This window comes from Camelina sativa, chromosome 4, assembly GCF_000633955.1.
Source record: "Camelina sativa cultivar DH55 chromosome 4, Cs, whole genome shotgun sequence".
Taxonomy (NCBI): Eukaryota; Viridiplantae; Streptophyta; class Magnoliopsida; order Brassicales; family Brassicaceae; genus Camelina; species Camelina sativa.
The window spans coordinates 16,328,477-16,343,041 of NC_025688.1; the positions used below are offsets into that span (position 1 = coordinate 16,328,477).

Consider the following 14,565-nt stretch of genomic DNA (forward strand, 5'->3'; position numbering starts at 1 on the left):
AGAGGCTACCCTTTGAGCAGAGGCAGAAGAAGGTAACCTTCGAGAAGGGATGGGAGGAGATAACCCTTGAGAAAATATAAATATTTTGTAAACGTTTTGGCTCCCAGAATGATTTTGGTTCTCTTGTGAAGACATCTAAAAAACAAGTCCAAAAAAACTAAATTAAAACCCTCAATTTGAATTACATAAAAACCCTAAATCGAATTCGAAAACCAAAATCGAATTCGAAACCCTAAAATTGAAATAAAACCCTAAATCGAATTCGAAAACCAAAATCGAATTCGAAACCCTAAAATTAAAAAACCTAAATCGAAACCCTAAACAGATCGATCTAATAAGAACCCTAAACCTGAATTGAAATAGAAACCCTAAACCTGAATTAATTATCAAAACCCTAAAAATGAATTGAAATCGAAACCATAAACAGATCGATCTAATAAGAACCCTAACCTGAAATTGAACGACAGAAGAAGAGAGAGGAGGAGGAGATTAGCCGGAGAAGAGAGAGGAGGAGTACACTAACCGAGGACGAGGAGTTGCAGAGTAGAAGAGAGAGGAGGAGTCGAGTAACCGGAGAAGAGAGAGAGGAGGAGGAGATTAGCCGGAGAAGAGAACAACTGGAGAAGAAAGAGAAGGAGTCGAGTAACCGGAGAAGAAAGAAATCGGAAGAAGAAGAAACAAAGAAGAAGAAGACTGTTTAGGGTTTGTCGGCTGCGAGTGTTGGGTTTGGGCTTCGCTCAAACTAGGTTTTTTTACTTATATAGGAAATTAACGGCGTCGCAATTCCAACGCAAAACTTGCTAGGGATTTACTAGAGTCCCTCGCAAAAGCATCGCAAACATTAATTAATATAAATTTTCATATTTAGAGTTTTTGCGAGCAAATTGCGAGGGAATGTAGCAAATCCCTCGCAAAGTCTTTAGGGTTTAGGATTTGCAATTGTTATTAGTGCCCTATCTTTGATTATAAATCTTGAATGATATCATATTAATCATTAATAGTAATGTAATTAGTCTTAAGGGTTTAGGTTCAAGGGTTTAAAGTTTTTATTTGCGAGGGAATTGCTATGTTCTGAGTATTTTGCGATTGATTTGCGATGAATTTGCTATGGATCTAGCAAATCAATCGCAAATTTGTCGCAAATCTTGAATATCTAATTTGTAAAAACCATCAAAATAATTTAAAAAGGTTAGTCAAATAAACTTTCAAGTATATTATAAGGTCCAATGGTGCCATGATACTCTTTTCTATCATCAAACTTTCCAAAATTGTCCAATTTTGCATCTTATTCCAAACATGATGATATTCTACACTATATCACATATATGTTCATTACATTGAGACAAATATTTGCCAAATTGTCCAATTCTCCAACACTTTTGTGTTGCACTGCTATATTTGATTATAAGTCTTGGATTCATATTTTTAATCAGTAATTATAATGTAATTAGTCTTTAGGGTTTAGGGTTTAGGTTCAAGGGTTAAAAGTTTTTATTTGCGAGGGAATTGCTATGTTCTGAGTATTTTGCGAGTGATTTGCGACGAATTTGCTATGGGTCTAGCAAATCAATTGCAAAATTGTCGCAAACCTTGAATATCTAATTTGTAAAAACCATCAAAATAATTTTAAAAAAATAGTCAAATAAACTTTCAAGTATATTATAAGGTCCAATGGCGTCATCATACTCTTTTCTATCATCAAACTTTCCAAAATTGTCCAATTTTGCATCTTACTCTAAACATGATATTCTTATACACTATATCACATATATGTTCATTACATTGAGACAAATATTTGCCAAATTGTCCAATTCTCCAACAATTTTGAGTTGCACTGCTATCTTTGATTATAAGTCTTGGATTCATCTTTTTAATCATTAATAATAATGTAATTAGTCTTTAGGGTTTAGGGTTTAGGGTTAAGGGTTTATTTGCGAGGGAATTGCTATGTTTTGAGTAATTTGCGATGGATATGCGACGAATTTGCTATGGGTTTAGCAAATCAGTCGCCAATATGTCGCAAACGTTGAATATCTAATTTGTAAAAACCATCAAAATAATGTTCAAAGTTAGTAAATTCAACTTATGAACACATTCAAATGTATTTCAGAATAATTATATTAAGTTTTGTAATATTTATAAAAAATTATTTACCTAACTTTGCAATGGATTTGCTATGGCTTTCACAATTCACTCGCAATTCCATAGCAAATTTGCTATGGAATATGTTTTCTCAAAATCGTCGCAATGTTGCGATGGATTTGCGAGGGAAGGGACCTTCCCAGCGAATTTGTCGTAAATGTCTCGCAATTGAGCAGCGGATTTATGATGACTGTGTTCCTCGCAATTTTGCGAAGGATATGCTAGGATTTTTTTATTACTCGTAAATCCCTCGCAAATCTACCGCAAATTTGCGAGAGCTGTACTCCGTCGCAATTTGTCTTCGCAAAAGGCTTATTTTCTTGTAGTGTTTTACTCTAAACACCCGCAAGAGCATCGCCGATCCACGTCTAGTTCCTAAATGGAATGGTTGGTAGCCATGCAACCTGAAGTTACTTACGTACAAGAAGTTACAACGTTTTCACGAAATTTGATTAAGTAGTTTGAGTGTTAGATATTTCAGTATTGGCTTGGAGAGCTTTGATAATTGGTTCAACCAGATTCAGATTCAATAAACATAGAAGCCTTATAAATTTTTAGAAGACCATATATATAATACATGGCTGATTACTTGTTTGTGCTGTGTGGCCAAACTTGCATCTCATCCATGCCAAAAGTTATTTATATTATAGTTTGTTTGCGTATAAATAAAGATGAAAATAATAAGACGCGCTCCAGTTTTTTTTAATCAAAAAATATGTAACAGAGAAAAGAAAGAAGTACAAATAACGTTGACTCACCCTATTTCCCCTCTAATTAACAAAAAAAAAAAAACACTGTTGTATAAAAAACTTTGGATTTTTTTTTGAAATAAATCAGAAAAATACTATTCGATTGAATAATAAAAAGCGAACAAATTAAAAGCTAATGGGTTTAAAAAATGATGGCTTTCATGGCGTCTTGTTCTTCTTCCTAAGAGGAGGAGGAGGAGCAAGAATCTTGCCAGCATAAATCGCTATATCCGTCAACATCTTCATGTTCCAATTCGCATAAACCATAGGCGTCGGATGAAAAAAACTCGTCCTACACATGGAAATGTTCACAAGCGCAAGAGCTTGATACGCTCTCATGAACCTATAGTCTCGTAAATACAAATACTTCAACGCGTTGTCTAAATGAGCATCCACCAACTTATAAGCTTTCCTACAAGCATCAAACTCTGTTTTGTCTCTACGATCTTTCGCTTTCGGAAGAAGCGTACCTTCGATGTTATCTAGCGTTTGTATCGCGTTGATCCAAGCTTTAGCCGCGGTTAGCTTCGCGATTGTTTTGATCGAGGTTTGTCTTCTGATTAGCTGAGACGTAATTGCTTGGTTGCAGAATTTGAAATCGATTGTTTGTTTGCATATTCTGTTGATTAGGTTTTGTGTTGGTGGATCAGGGACGACAGAGATTGAAGGTTTGAAGGTAATGAAGATGAGAAGAGAGATGAGTAGGTGAACATAAGCCATTTGCTCATAAGGTTTATTTGGAGGATATGCTCAAGAGTCAAGAGAAAGCTAATTGGTTATATCATATTTATACATTTTCTTTCTCTCTATAGAATGTAACGAATACGTTCCAAAACGTAGTTGTTAACCTTCTATCTTATGATGTTGACATCTAATAGTAATCGTTGTTTTGTGATTATAGTGAGAAGAAGAATGAATATATGATTCATGAAAAATATATATGTTTGGTGTGATTTGGTTGAAGGCAATAATGTTATTGCTTATAGACCACATTTTCTCAATTCCCTTTGGTTTGAAGTCTTTCCAAAGTAAATTTGGTTGCATTTTTTCTTTAATATATACTATTTTTGTCATGTTAGTTAAATTATTTGTTACGAACAAACTTATCCAGATCGTGAGAGTGTTCACGTATAATACAAATTTTTGCGCAATTATGATTATATTACATTGATGATTTGTTGTATTGTCATTTGGATTTTAATCATGATCGTTTTATATGTATGATTCTTCAAGTGTTTGTATATATTTAAAGGGTCCCATGATTAAAACAATACATTTGGTATATAAATTAAATTAACAAACAAACAAATTTGATAACCCAAAATGTGAGTGTGGTAATCAACCATATTGGTAGGTTTACCAAAGATCATCAACTCTAATTAAAAGAAAAAAGAATAATCCCAAGAAAAAGAATTCAGAACTCAAAAAGTGTGAAAATTTGTAAAATTCAAACGGCGTCGTTGCATCAAATCCCAAATTCCAGAAAACGGCGACGTTTTAGTTAAGCTTAAACCCGCGAGGTCAAGGGTTTAGTATCTTTTTCTCATCAGCCATGTTTGGGTCGAGAGGTCTCGGCTGCTGTAGCAGAATCTGGAATCGTTCTCTGTTTCTGAAACGTTCTGGGAGCTTCCGAGCTAGTTTATCGACCAATTCCGTAGTTTCTAAGCAGAAACGGGTCGGGACGCATAATGGAACATTCCACTGCGACGAAACCTTAGCTTGTTTCATCCTTCGTCTTTCAAATAGATTCTCCGATGCTCAAATCGTACGAACCAGAGATCACCAGGTACTCTATTTCTTCAATTCACAATGTATCTGACCCTACCTATGTTTGAAATTTGAATCTTTGGATCCAGTTTTATATATTTTTTTTTCGAAATTTCCGAGAAAATGGTTATTTTAGCTTGAGGTTTTATGTAAAGTTCTTGAATTTTTCTTCAATTCTATATTTTTTTTTTGATTTTTCCAGTAATTGATATGATTTGGTTACAAGGTTTTGGAGAAGCTTGATGCGGCACTTGATGTTGGAGGTGTGTATGATCCTCAGAGTGAACGTTATGACCATCACCAGAAAGGATTCACTGAAGTGTTTGGGCACGGGTTTAACACTAAACTCAGTAGTGCTGGCCTTGTCTATAAGGTAAAATGAAGATACTTTTCTTGTGTGTTTGGTGGTTAATTTGAGAATTTTGTGGATTGTATACTGATGCTTTTTTTGTATTCTAGCATTATGGACTGGAAATAATTGCTAAGGAGCTTCAACTTGATCAGAGACATCCTGATGTGTATCGATTGTTTCTAGCTGTGTACAAAAACTTCATTGAGGTAGGTAGCTCTATAAAGGTTTCTTCTTTAGCTGCTACATTCTTTGGTATGTATTGAGTAAACTATCTGATCCATGCGCAGCACCAAACAATCTGAGTTGTTGTTGGCTATGGCTTTGAAAGTTTAGTGTTTGAAAGGAACAAGTTACTGATTCTGTTGTCTAATTGGGAAATATCGCCAATAGTATTCTATTTCCTAGATGAACTTTGTTGCCCTGTACTTCGGATGTCACCAATAAGTCGTGGCTCTGTCTGACATTTTTCTTTTTTTTCAATTTGAGGATGCTAACAGAGAAGGAGATTTTAATTTTGTTGTTAGAAATAGTCCCAGTTCTTGAACTTTCATATACTGTGTTATTTTTACATGGTTCTAAGGTAACCTCTTGCTGTATACATTTACAGGCAGTAGATGCTATAGACAACGGCATCCATCAGTATGATACTGACCAGCCTCCAAGATATGTAAACAATACTAGCCTGGGGCATAGGATTGGAAGGTTGAACTTAGACTGGATTGAACCTGATCAGTCCAGTGCGAAAGAAGATGAAGCATTTCATCGGGCAATGGAACTTGCTGGCTCTGAATTTTTGGAGGTTTTCTCTTCTTCTAAAGTTCTATATCTCGTTCACTTACATAGGTCATTTGGTTCTTATTCTTCTTGGAAAAGAGGTGCAACTAGTGAAAAATGGCAGTACCCAAACCAAAACTAGTTTGGTAATTACTTGAATGAATCAACCTAATGAGATGCTTTTAGTTTTTACAACAAATGTTGTCTATGTCTGATAAATAAATGGCAATTTTTCATTTCCATTGTTTTATAAGAACTGATCGGTATAAGAATATGTTTCCCTGCCTCCTGCCTATTTGAGTATAAATCGAGAATACAGCCAGAACGATCTAAAGCTACCAGTGTTTCTACCTTTTGACAGTGTGTTCATTTTCACGCGAAATCGTGGTTACCAGCTCGGTCAATTGTAATGGAGTGTCTTGCAAAACGGTATGACATAGACTCCACTGGAGAAATTATGAAGCTCAGTAAACAATGCCCAGTAAGTTCTAATGAGCTCCTTAACATATATCATCCATGTCGTGGTTTGGGGTTATAATTTCCTAGAGGTATTAGAATTGAGAAAATGATGGGATTAGTTTTCAAAGTTATAAGTCTTGTGAAATCGACAGTGGAAACTCCATATTTTCGAGCTCGAGGAAGAAATGAAGACTGATCCTCCCATAAAATATGTTCTTTACCAGGTACCACCGGGCTTTATGCAATGATCATATTATGTTGTAAACATGATATCTCTTAAGCCAATGAGTGTATATCTGGGTTTGTGCAGGATGACAGAAGTGAAAATTGGAGAATCCAAGCGGTTTCGGTTGCACGGGACAGGTTTGAGAGCCGTAAAGCGTTGCCCTTATCATGGAGGGGTCTAGAAAAGGAGAAGCTCTCGGAGGAAAGTTCAATTCCGGGATGTGTTTTTGTGCACATGAGTGGTTTCATTGGTGCAAACCGGACATATGAAGGTGCCTTAGCAATGGCAAGAGCCTCTTTGATGGGTTAGAGAGTCTATGCATAACCAAAGATCAGTTCTTTGGATTGAAATGGGTCCTCTAAGTGGCCAAGTCACTAAATCATGAAAAACAGTTTTCGTATTCATTTGTTTGTTTTCTATATATATACTAGATTAGGACCGGCTCCATATGCGGGTTTAGAGTTTTTTAAATTAAATTAAATTTAACAAAGAATATAAAGTAAATATTTTTAGTAAGTAAAAAATTATATATAAAAGTAAATAGACACACCGAGGTGTCCAACCTGATATTTTGTGTAAAAAGTGCAACTATGCGGAGACTATTAATCATGTTTTATTTGAATGTCCTCGTCAGAGGGTTTCCATATGAGTCAGTATACTCAAATTAATTTGGATTTTGTTTTCTTCAGGAATGCCTCTCAACAGGGTGATCTTGATCACCTTGTTCAATTACCATAGATTTTATGAGCAATTTGGAAAACCATAAATAAAAGAGTTTTTCTAAGGTTTAAAGATTGAGGCAAATAATATAATTGCTCAGACTTTATGTGATAAGTTAGCATGAGAAGAGGCCCTCTCTTTTATGGCGGTCATGTCAGCTCCATCTCCGTCTTCGGATGTCCAGATTTCTTCACCTGGTTGTTAGATTGATAGTTCTTGGAAAGCAACCAATGTGCATTCAAGATTGGGTTGGTAGTGTTGCGTTGGTGAGGAGCGAACCTTGTTGTTGGGAGCCAAGTGTCTAAGACGGAACCCCTCCCCCTAAATTCGAAGTTAGAAGCGTTGTCGTAGGTCATGGAGCAAATACGTGCTACATGGATCGCTTGTCAACATTTCGAGACTGATTGTACTGAGTTACTCACTATGGTGCAATCTCTTGAAAATTGGTCGTTCTTCTCTAACCTGCTCGATGAGTTTAACTCGCTGGAGTCCTTCCCACTATTCTCCATCTCTTGGATCTCATGTGCGTCAAATACTAAGGTAGATTATCTTGTCCGTGCTTCGTGTTCTCTTATCTGAAATTTCTTTTGTAAACCCCTTCCCTCCACCTTGGACAACTAACAGAGGAATTACTTTTAGTTTATTGTTTGGTTAAAAAAAAAAGTAAATAGATACACTTTTAGTTAAAGAATAGTTGTAGATGAGTTCAAAGTCAAAATAAAATTAAATTTAACAAAATATATATATATAATTCTTTTCGTAAGTAAAAATAATATATAAAAGTAAAGAGATAAACTTTTAGTTATAGAAAATAGTTGTTGTTTTTTGCTATAATACACTAATGTATATTCATTTATAAATCTACTATCTACATTAACACTAAAAGTATATTTGTACACACAAATATATTTTACTGTTAGAATATACTATTTAGTCTTTATTACAACCAAAAAATTGTCTTTATAAACACATTAAATAACCTATTATTTGTTTCTTCACTTTAACATTTTTACAGTTACAAAAACGCAACAAAATTTTTGTTTTACATTTGGAAGTTTACAAAGTTTTTTTTCTTTAAAAGATTTACAATAAAATTAAGTTTTATTTTCTCTATTTTACTTTTATATAAAACTTGTTTATGGTAGATTTTGAATTTTTACGTTTTGAATTTTTGACATTTTTATTTTTAAAATTTTTAATAAATTTAGAATTGACATGTGTCAACATCTGAATGATACAATTGACACGTGTCACGATCTCGTTAATGAGTAATTTTGACATCAAGCTTTATATAATAAGATATGTAGTAATTTCTGTTGGGAAATGAGAAGTGACCAATAAGAGACATGAAAGTAAGCATAGGTAATTTAGTTATCCCACCATACGAAATGCCTTAAGAGAAAAACAACACCATAGGCCAAGTACGAAGATGATTGCATAATAGGCAAAATCAGCTGGCAGATTCACCAGCTTCACAGCATGTATCCTCCTGATCAAGTGCCCCTAAATCTGCAAGAATTAAGCTTTCCCAGAGGATGGTGTCTTGTTGAGGAGAAGAATATGAAAACGGCCGGAAAAGGTTGTATCCACTCTGAGGTCGAGGGAAGCCTCTCAGATCGCATATGCCCAAAATATTAGCTGGGGGCGAATTCTTAGAAATCCACCGAGACATAAGCGACATGATGTGTTTGGAATCTTGGGGGACATGGCGAAGAGTAATTCCACTGGAAGAGAGCGCTTGAAAGATGCATTCAGGTATGCGTGATAGATGACCAACGACAGTGATGGTGAGAGGACCAGAGTAGCCATATTGCTTCAAAAACCGTTTAATGCACAGACTGACCCGACGAAAATCAAAGCCAGGGGAACCGGAAACCTATTGATGTCCCAAAAGACAGATGTTACAACGACAGCCTCCTCAGGAGTAGCCATCTCTGGTTGCTTCCTCACCATGGTATGGAGGATTCTCATCCTCCTCCCTGGATATGTCTCTAAATTTAGATGATTGGGAAGGAAGGTAAGCTAACCTCTGCTTGGAAAAAAATGCACATCAGTGAGAAGTAGTTAATGACAAAAGAGTATTGACATAACAAGTTTCTGCTTTGTCTAAGATGTGCTTAATTACCGCTTGTAGATGTTCTACAGAGGAGAGATGACTATTTAAACTTTCAAAGCCTTGGCCAGTTTCAATGCCAGGAAAAAGATGTTTGCATATTGAGCAAAGCCAGCTGGCAGACTCATCCGTTTCACTGCACGTATCCTCGTCCTCAAGTGCTCCTGATTCTGCCAGAATTAAGCTCATCCAGCTGATGGCGTCTTGTTGAGAAGAAGAATATGAAAACGGCCCAAAAAGGTTGTATCCACTCTTAGGGCGAGGCAAGGCTATCCTCCGATCGCATATGGCCAAAATATTACCTGGGGGTGGATTATTACGCATCCACTGACGCATGTAAAACGAGAGGCTTGAGCAACCTGTTTCAGACGAAACTAAAACTTCAAACTCTATTCTTTTTTTTTGTATGAATGTTAAATTATATTCACCAAAAAAAACTGTTTTATGCAACATTGTAGCTGAAACTAGAAACAGAGGAGCAAAAGAAAAGGTGATAGACTATATATTAGATGGGGTGGGTTTGAAACCAGAGCTGGAGACCAAGCTCATAGCCGGAAACCGTCGTCAAAGCGAGCTACCTGTTACAGACACTCTTGTCAATGAATCGACAGAGACTAGAGGGGGGAGATGGAGTTTCACCATGTTGTCTTGCGTTGTGTTCACGTCAAAGACTGTGGATCAGAGTCTGGAAAACGTAACGAAGATCAAACAAGTGGAGCCGAGGGAGGGAGGTGTCAAGAAGCAGAGTAGCCAACTGATCCCAAACAACAGTGTACTTAGTCCCCAGCATAGTACTAGTCAGAGTGGACCATACTTGAGAGGAGTACGAACAAGCGAAGAAGAGATGGTTGCGGGTTTCCTGATGACCTTGGCAAAGCACACATGCACCATTAGCATCAACATTCCACTGAACTAGCTTATCACCCGTCGAGAGTCGATTGTGAAAAGCGAGCCAAGTAATAAAGGAGTATCTTGGCGTAGAGTGAGTGAACCAAACCCCTCTAGACCAAGCACAAGATGGGTGTTGTTGTCGAATCAAATGCCAAGTATCAGATGTGGAGAAAGTGGATTTGTAGGAGGCATTCTGACGCTGCCAAAGAGGTCGATCACAGCCAAGAGGCTGCCATAAAGGACGTAAGGACTGAAGCACGTCCTCAAGCTGGAGCAAGAGCTTTGTACGATGCCGACGCCTGCGGTGCAGAGTAAGTGCCTCCGCCACTGTACTCTGTTTAGAAATCCCCATGTCAATGCAACCGCGAGACCCAAACAGAGCAAACAATTGCCCGAGGGAGTTCCAATTGTCGAACCAAAAGGAAGTGTCACGCCCAGAGATGACCTCCACTTTGTAAAAGTCATGGCTAAGTTGCGGTATTTCAATATCTTTTTCCACATCCAGGAACCACTCACACTCGTAGCATTAACATACCAGAAAGAGTTAGTACAGAGCAGATTGCTGCGAACCCAACGGACCCACAGAGAGGAACGTGCAGAGAGAAGCCGCCAAGTAAGTTTGAGAATGCTAACCGTGTTTGTATCATGCAAACGGCGAAGCCCCAACCCTCCTTCAGCCGTAGGCTTACACACATCAACCCAGGAAACCTTTGCTTTTTTCGAGTTGAGATCCGGACCTGACCACAAGAAAGCCGAGAACAAACTGTCGATCTCCTGCAGACACTTCTTTGGTAAGCAGAAAGCAGATAGCCAAAAATTGGTAAGGCTAGAGAGCAAAGATTTGATGAGTTGGAGCCGACCCGCAAAGGAGAGGAAACGACCCGTCCAAGAGGTGATGTGTTGGCGAATACGCTCAAGAAGAGGTAAGTAATCAGACGCAGTCATCGACCTGGTAAGGAGAGGAAGACCCAAATAGCGGACAGGAAGAGAACCCACCGCAAACGGAAAGTGTTGAAGGATATCTTGTTGCTGTTGAGGCGTGGTTCCAGCCATGAAAAGAATAGACTTCTCTAAACTGATTTTAAGACCAGAGGCGGCAGCAAACTGTTCAAACACAACCAGAGTTTCGGCAACAGAGCAAGAATTCCCATCCGTGAAGACTAGAATGTCGTCGGCAAAACAGAGGTGGGTAAGACTAAGGGACTTACAGCGAGGGTGGTAACCGATGCGACGATCAACAGCAGCTTTGTCCAGCATAAGAGATAAGACATTCATGCAAACGACAAAGAGGTATGGAGAGAGAGAGCACCCTTGGCGGAGCCCTCTTGTACTCTGGAAATAACCAGCTAGCTCTCCATTTACCTGAACTGAGAAAGAAGCCGAACTGATGCAGAGCTCAATCCAATGGATAAAAACAGCAGGCAGATTGATAGCCTGGAGGATGTTGAGCAAAAAAGGCCACTGGACTGAATCAAATGCCTTGGAGATGTCAATCTTCATCATACAACGGGAAGAGATTGACTCTTTATGGTAATCTTTCACCAGTTCTGAAGCAAGCAGCAAATTCTCCATCATAAGTCTATCCTTGATAAAGGTCGACTGGTTAGGAGCGATGAACGATGGCAGAATAGACTTCAGACGATTGGCAGAAGCAAATTGGACGATAGTCCCTCATTTCCTTGGAATCAGACTTCTTAGGTATGAGAGCTAAGATTGTTGAATTAACCCCTTTAGGGAGAAAATCCTTGAGGAAGAAAGACTGAACAGCAACAACAAAATCATCCCCCAATATTGGCCAAGTTTGCTTGAAGAAGTCAACAGTGTACCCATCAGGCCCAGGAGCCTTACACCCCTGCCATCTTAAAAAGAGTGGTGCATATTTCCTCCGCAGAGACCATTTTGAGAAGACCAACATGATTGACATCAGAACAACGAAAAGGTATCAACTGCTCCAGTTGAGTAACTTCAATACCACTGTAATCGGAAGGAGTTTGTGTGAGAAAATCCTGGAAAAACCTCACAGCCTCTGTTTTAATCTCAGACTGAGTTTTCACAATAGTATCATCCGAGCATGTAATCTCCCTAATGGCATTGAGAGCTTACCTGGAACGGATTGTAGAATGGAAAAACTTGTTGTTTTTATCCCCAACTAACATCCAATGCATCTTAGAGCGCTGATGCAAAAAACTCTCCTCAAGATCAGAGACATGGTCCCAGCGCTGGAAAGCCTCAACTTCCGCCGCAATAGCAACCGGAGAAGGATTAGAGAGAGTGGTGTGTTGCCGATCACAGAGAACCCGATGAGCCTCCTCCACCTGCTCTGAAAGCTTGCATAATTTTTGTCGACTTAATGCACGCAGAATGGGCTTGAGAGCCTTGAGCTTCTTGGCAAACCGGAACATAGCAGATGTGGAGTGGAACAGGCGATCAGTGCTATCCTAAAAAGCTTGTACTGTGGGTTGAAAATCAGGGAAAGACATAAGGACATTAGAGAATTTAAATGGCCTCCTTGGTTTAATAACATGTGTACCGACAATAAATCTGCACCGAGGGTGATCAGAACAGCCTCCAGAGTCAAAAACACCATAAGTGTCAGCAAAGCTATGGCTCCAAGCCTCACTGACCAAAACACGATCCAATTTTTGCAAACAGACCCTGCATCCCTCTTATTTCCCCATGTAAACAGAGGACCATAACAGAGCATGTCCGAGAAAGAACAATGTCGAACCAGCTCTTGAAAATCCCGAATATCACACGTAACAAAGGGGGAGTCCTCATGGTTAGAGTGCTCAGAATAATCAAGAGTCTCATTAAAATCACCAATAACGAGCCATGGTTTATTGGAGAAAAGTGGAGAATCATGATGGTACTTGAGATCAGACCACAACTCTTTTCTTTCCTCAGCAAGGTTCAAAGCATACACAAAAGACATAAAAAACTCATGAGTATCTCCAGCAGGCATAAACTCATGAGTATCTCCAAGCATACACAAACTCTCTATTCACGATATCCATTAATGGCATGAGATGAAAAGATATATAGATACTAACCAAAGGGGGCGTAATAAAGATTGATTCCAGTGGAAGAAAGAGCTTCAAGGATGTCAGGATGGACGTTTGTTAGTATGCCAACGACGTTGATTATGAGAGGACCACAGTAGCCTTTTTTCTCCAACAATTGTTTAATGCACGGACGGATCCGACGAGCATCAAAGCCAGGAGGAACCGGAAACCGTTTGATGTCCCAAAACACAGATGTTACAGCCACAGCTTCCTCCTTCGTAGCTTTCTTCATCATTCAAGAACGACTCTTTCTATAACCTGAGAGAGAGAGAGATACGCAGAGTTGGTTAGAACGTCTAGGGTTTCGAAATCTCTTGCCGAAAAATTAAGGGTTATGTGATTTTTATTTCATTACAATTACTATTTATTGAAGTAAAAAGTAAAAAAAGAAAAAGGAAATAGTGAGACTCACCGACTGATGAAGCTTACGTGTACGGTAACCGCGTCGTAGAGGATTAGTTTAGTTGGTATGGTACAATCGCGCATTCCACTCCGTGACATTTTCCTTCTTCTTCTCGGTGGCTCTTTAACTCTGAGAGTGAGAGAGAGCGAGATAGAGAAGCGCAACAATGGAGGTTTTTTACTACTTGGTGTTCGGAACTATGACTGCCGTAGTGGCGGTGCTGGAACTGAGCAAGACAAACAAGGATCGGATCAACACTTCGTCTTCCTTCAATTCTTTCAAGAACAATTACCTCCTCGTTTTCTCTATTATGATGGGTACGTCTCTCCGCCTATTATCGCTCTCTTAGAATTCATTCATTAGCGGAATCAGCTCTGTGATTGATTGATTGATTGATTCATCGCCAACTACAATTTCGATTGTCACGGATCTGATTAAAGCTATTCTCTGTGTGTGTGTGAGAGTTCAATTCTCTAGCTCTTCTCATCCACTTTTGTGCTAGATCGAGTCCAGAAACAGATACGATTGTTTAGATTTGTTGTTGTAGCTCAGACGAAATCTGGCCTTCGATTTGAGTTTTGTTATTAAGACGACGCTTTGCTTCTTCCCGAATCTGGTATCAGTGGTTGACTATAATCTTATGTGATCCTGGTAGTTTTGATTAAATGTGTTGTAGATCAGAGATTTCGATGAGGAAGATGATGGTAGTATTTTGTTGAATGCATTTATGTATCAATTTCAGTGCTGATATGTTTGTGGTTATATATATGATTATGTTGTTGTAGCTGGGGACTGGCTTCAAGGTCCTTATGTGTATTACCTTTACAGCACTTATGGTTTTGGAAAAGGAGATATCGGTCAGCTATTCATTGCTGGTTTTGGTTCATCGATGTTGTTTGGAACCATT

General features: G+C 38.4%; 3 protein-coding genes across 3 annotated transcripts in view; 2 read left to right on the top strand and 1 right to left on the bottom strand.

Moving 5' to 3' along the window:
* Nucleotides 2,827-3,766, bottom strand: LOC104780761. The gene has a single exon (XM_010505292.1). It carries the CDS (start codon nucleotides 3,609-3,611, stop codon nucleotides 3,051-3,053), a length of 561 nt encoding a protein of 186 aa, XP_010503594.1. The 5' UTR covers nucleotides 3,612-3,766; the 3' UTR covers nucleotides 2,827-3,050.
* LOC104780762 (UPF0160 protein-like) lies at nucleotides 4,444-6,886 on the top strand. The gene is made up of 7 exons (XM_010505293.1): nucleotides 4,444-4,677; nucleotides 4,885-5,031; nucleotides 5,118-5,216; nucleotides 5,618-5,809; nucleotides 6,146-6,265; nucleotides 6,396-6,467; nucleotides 6,554-6,886. The coding sequence occupies exons 1-7, from the start codon at nucleotides 4,444-4,446 to the stop codon at nucleotides 6,776-6,778; spliced, it is 1,089 nt and encodes a 362-aa protein (XP_010503595.1). The 3' UTR covers nucleotides 6,779-6,886.
* LOC104711437 (molybdate-anion transporter) overlaps nucleotides 13,825-14,565 on the top strand; it is a gene marked incomplete at its 3' end in the record, with an annotated part of 4,436 nt that continues 3,695 nt past the window's right edge. Inside the window, 2 exon segments of the mRNA XM_019244153.1 lie at nucleotides 13,825-13,975; nucleotides 14,444-14,533. Of these exon segments, the coding sequence (XP_019099698.1) occupies nucleotides 13,825-13,975; nucleotides 14,444-14,533 (241 nt within the window).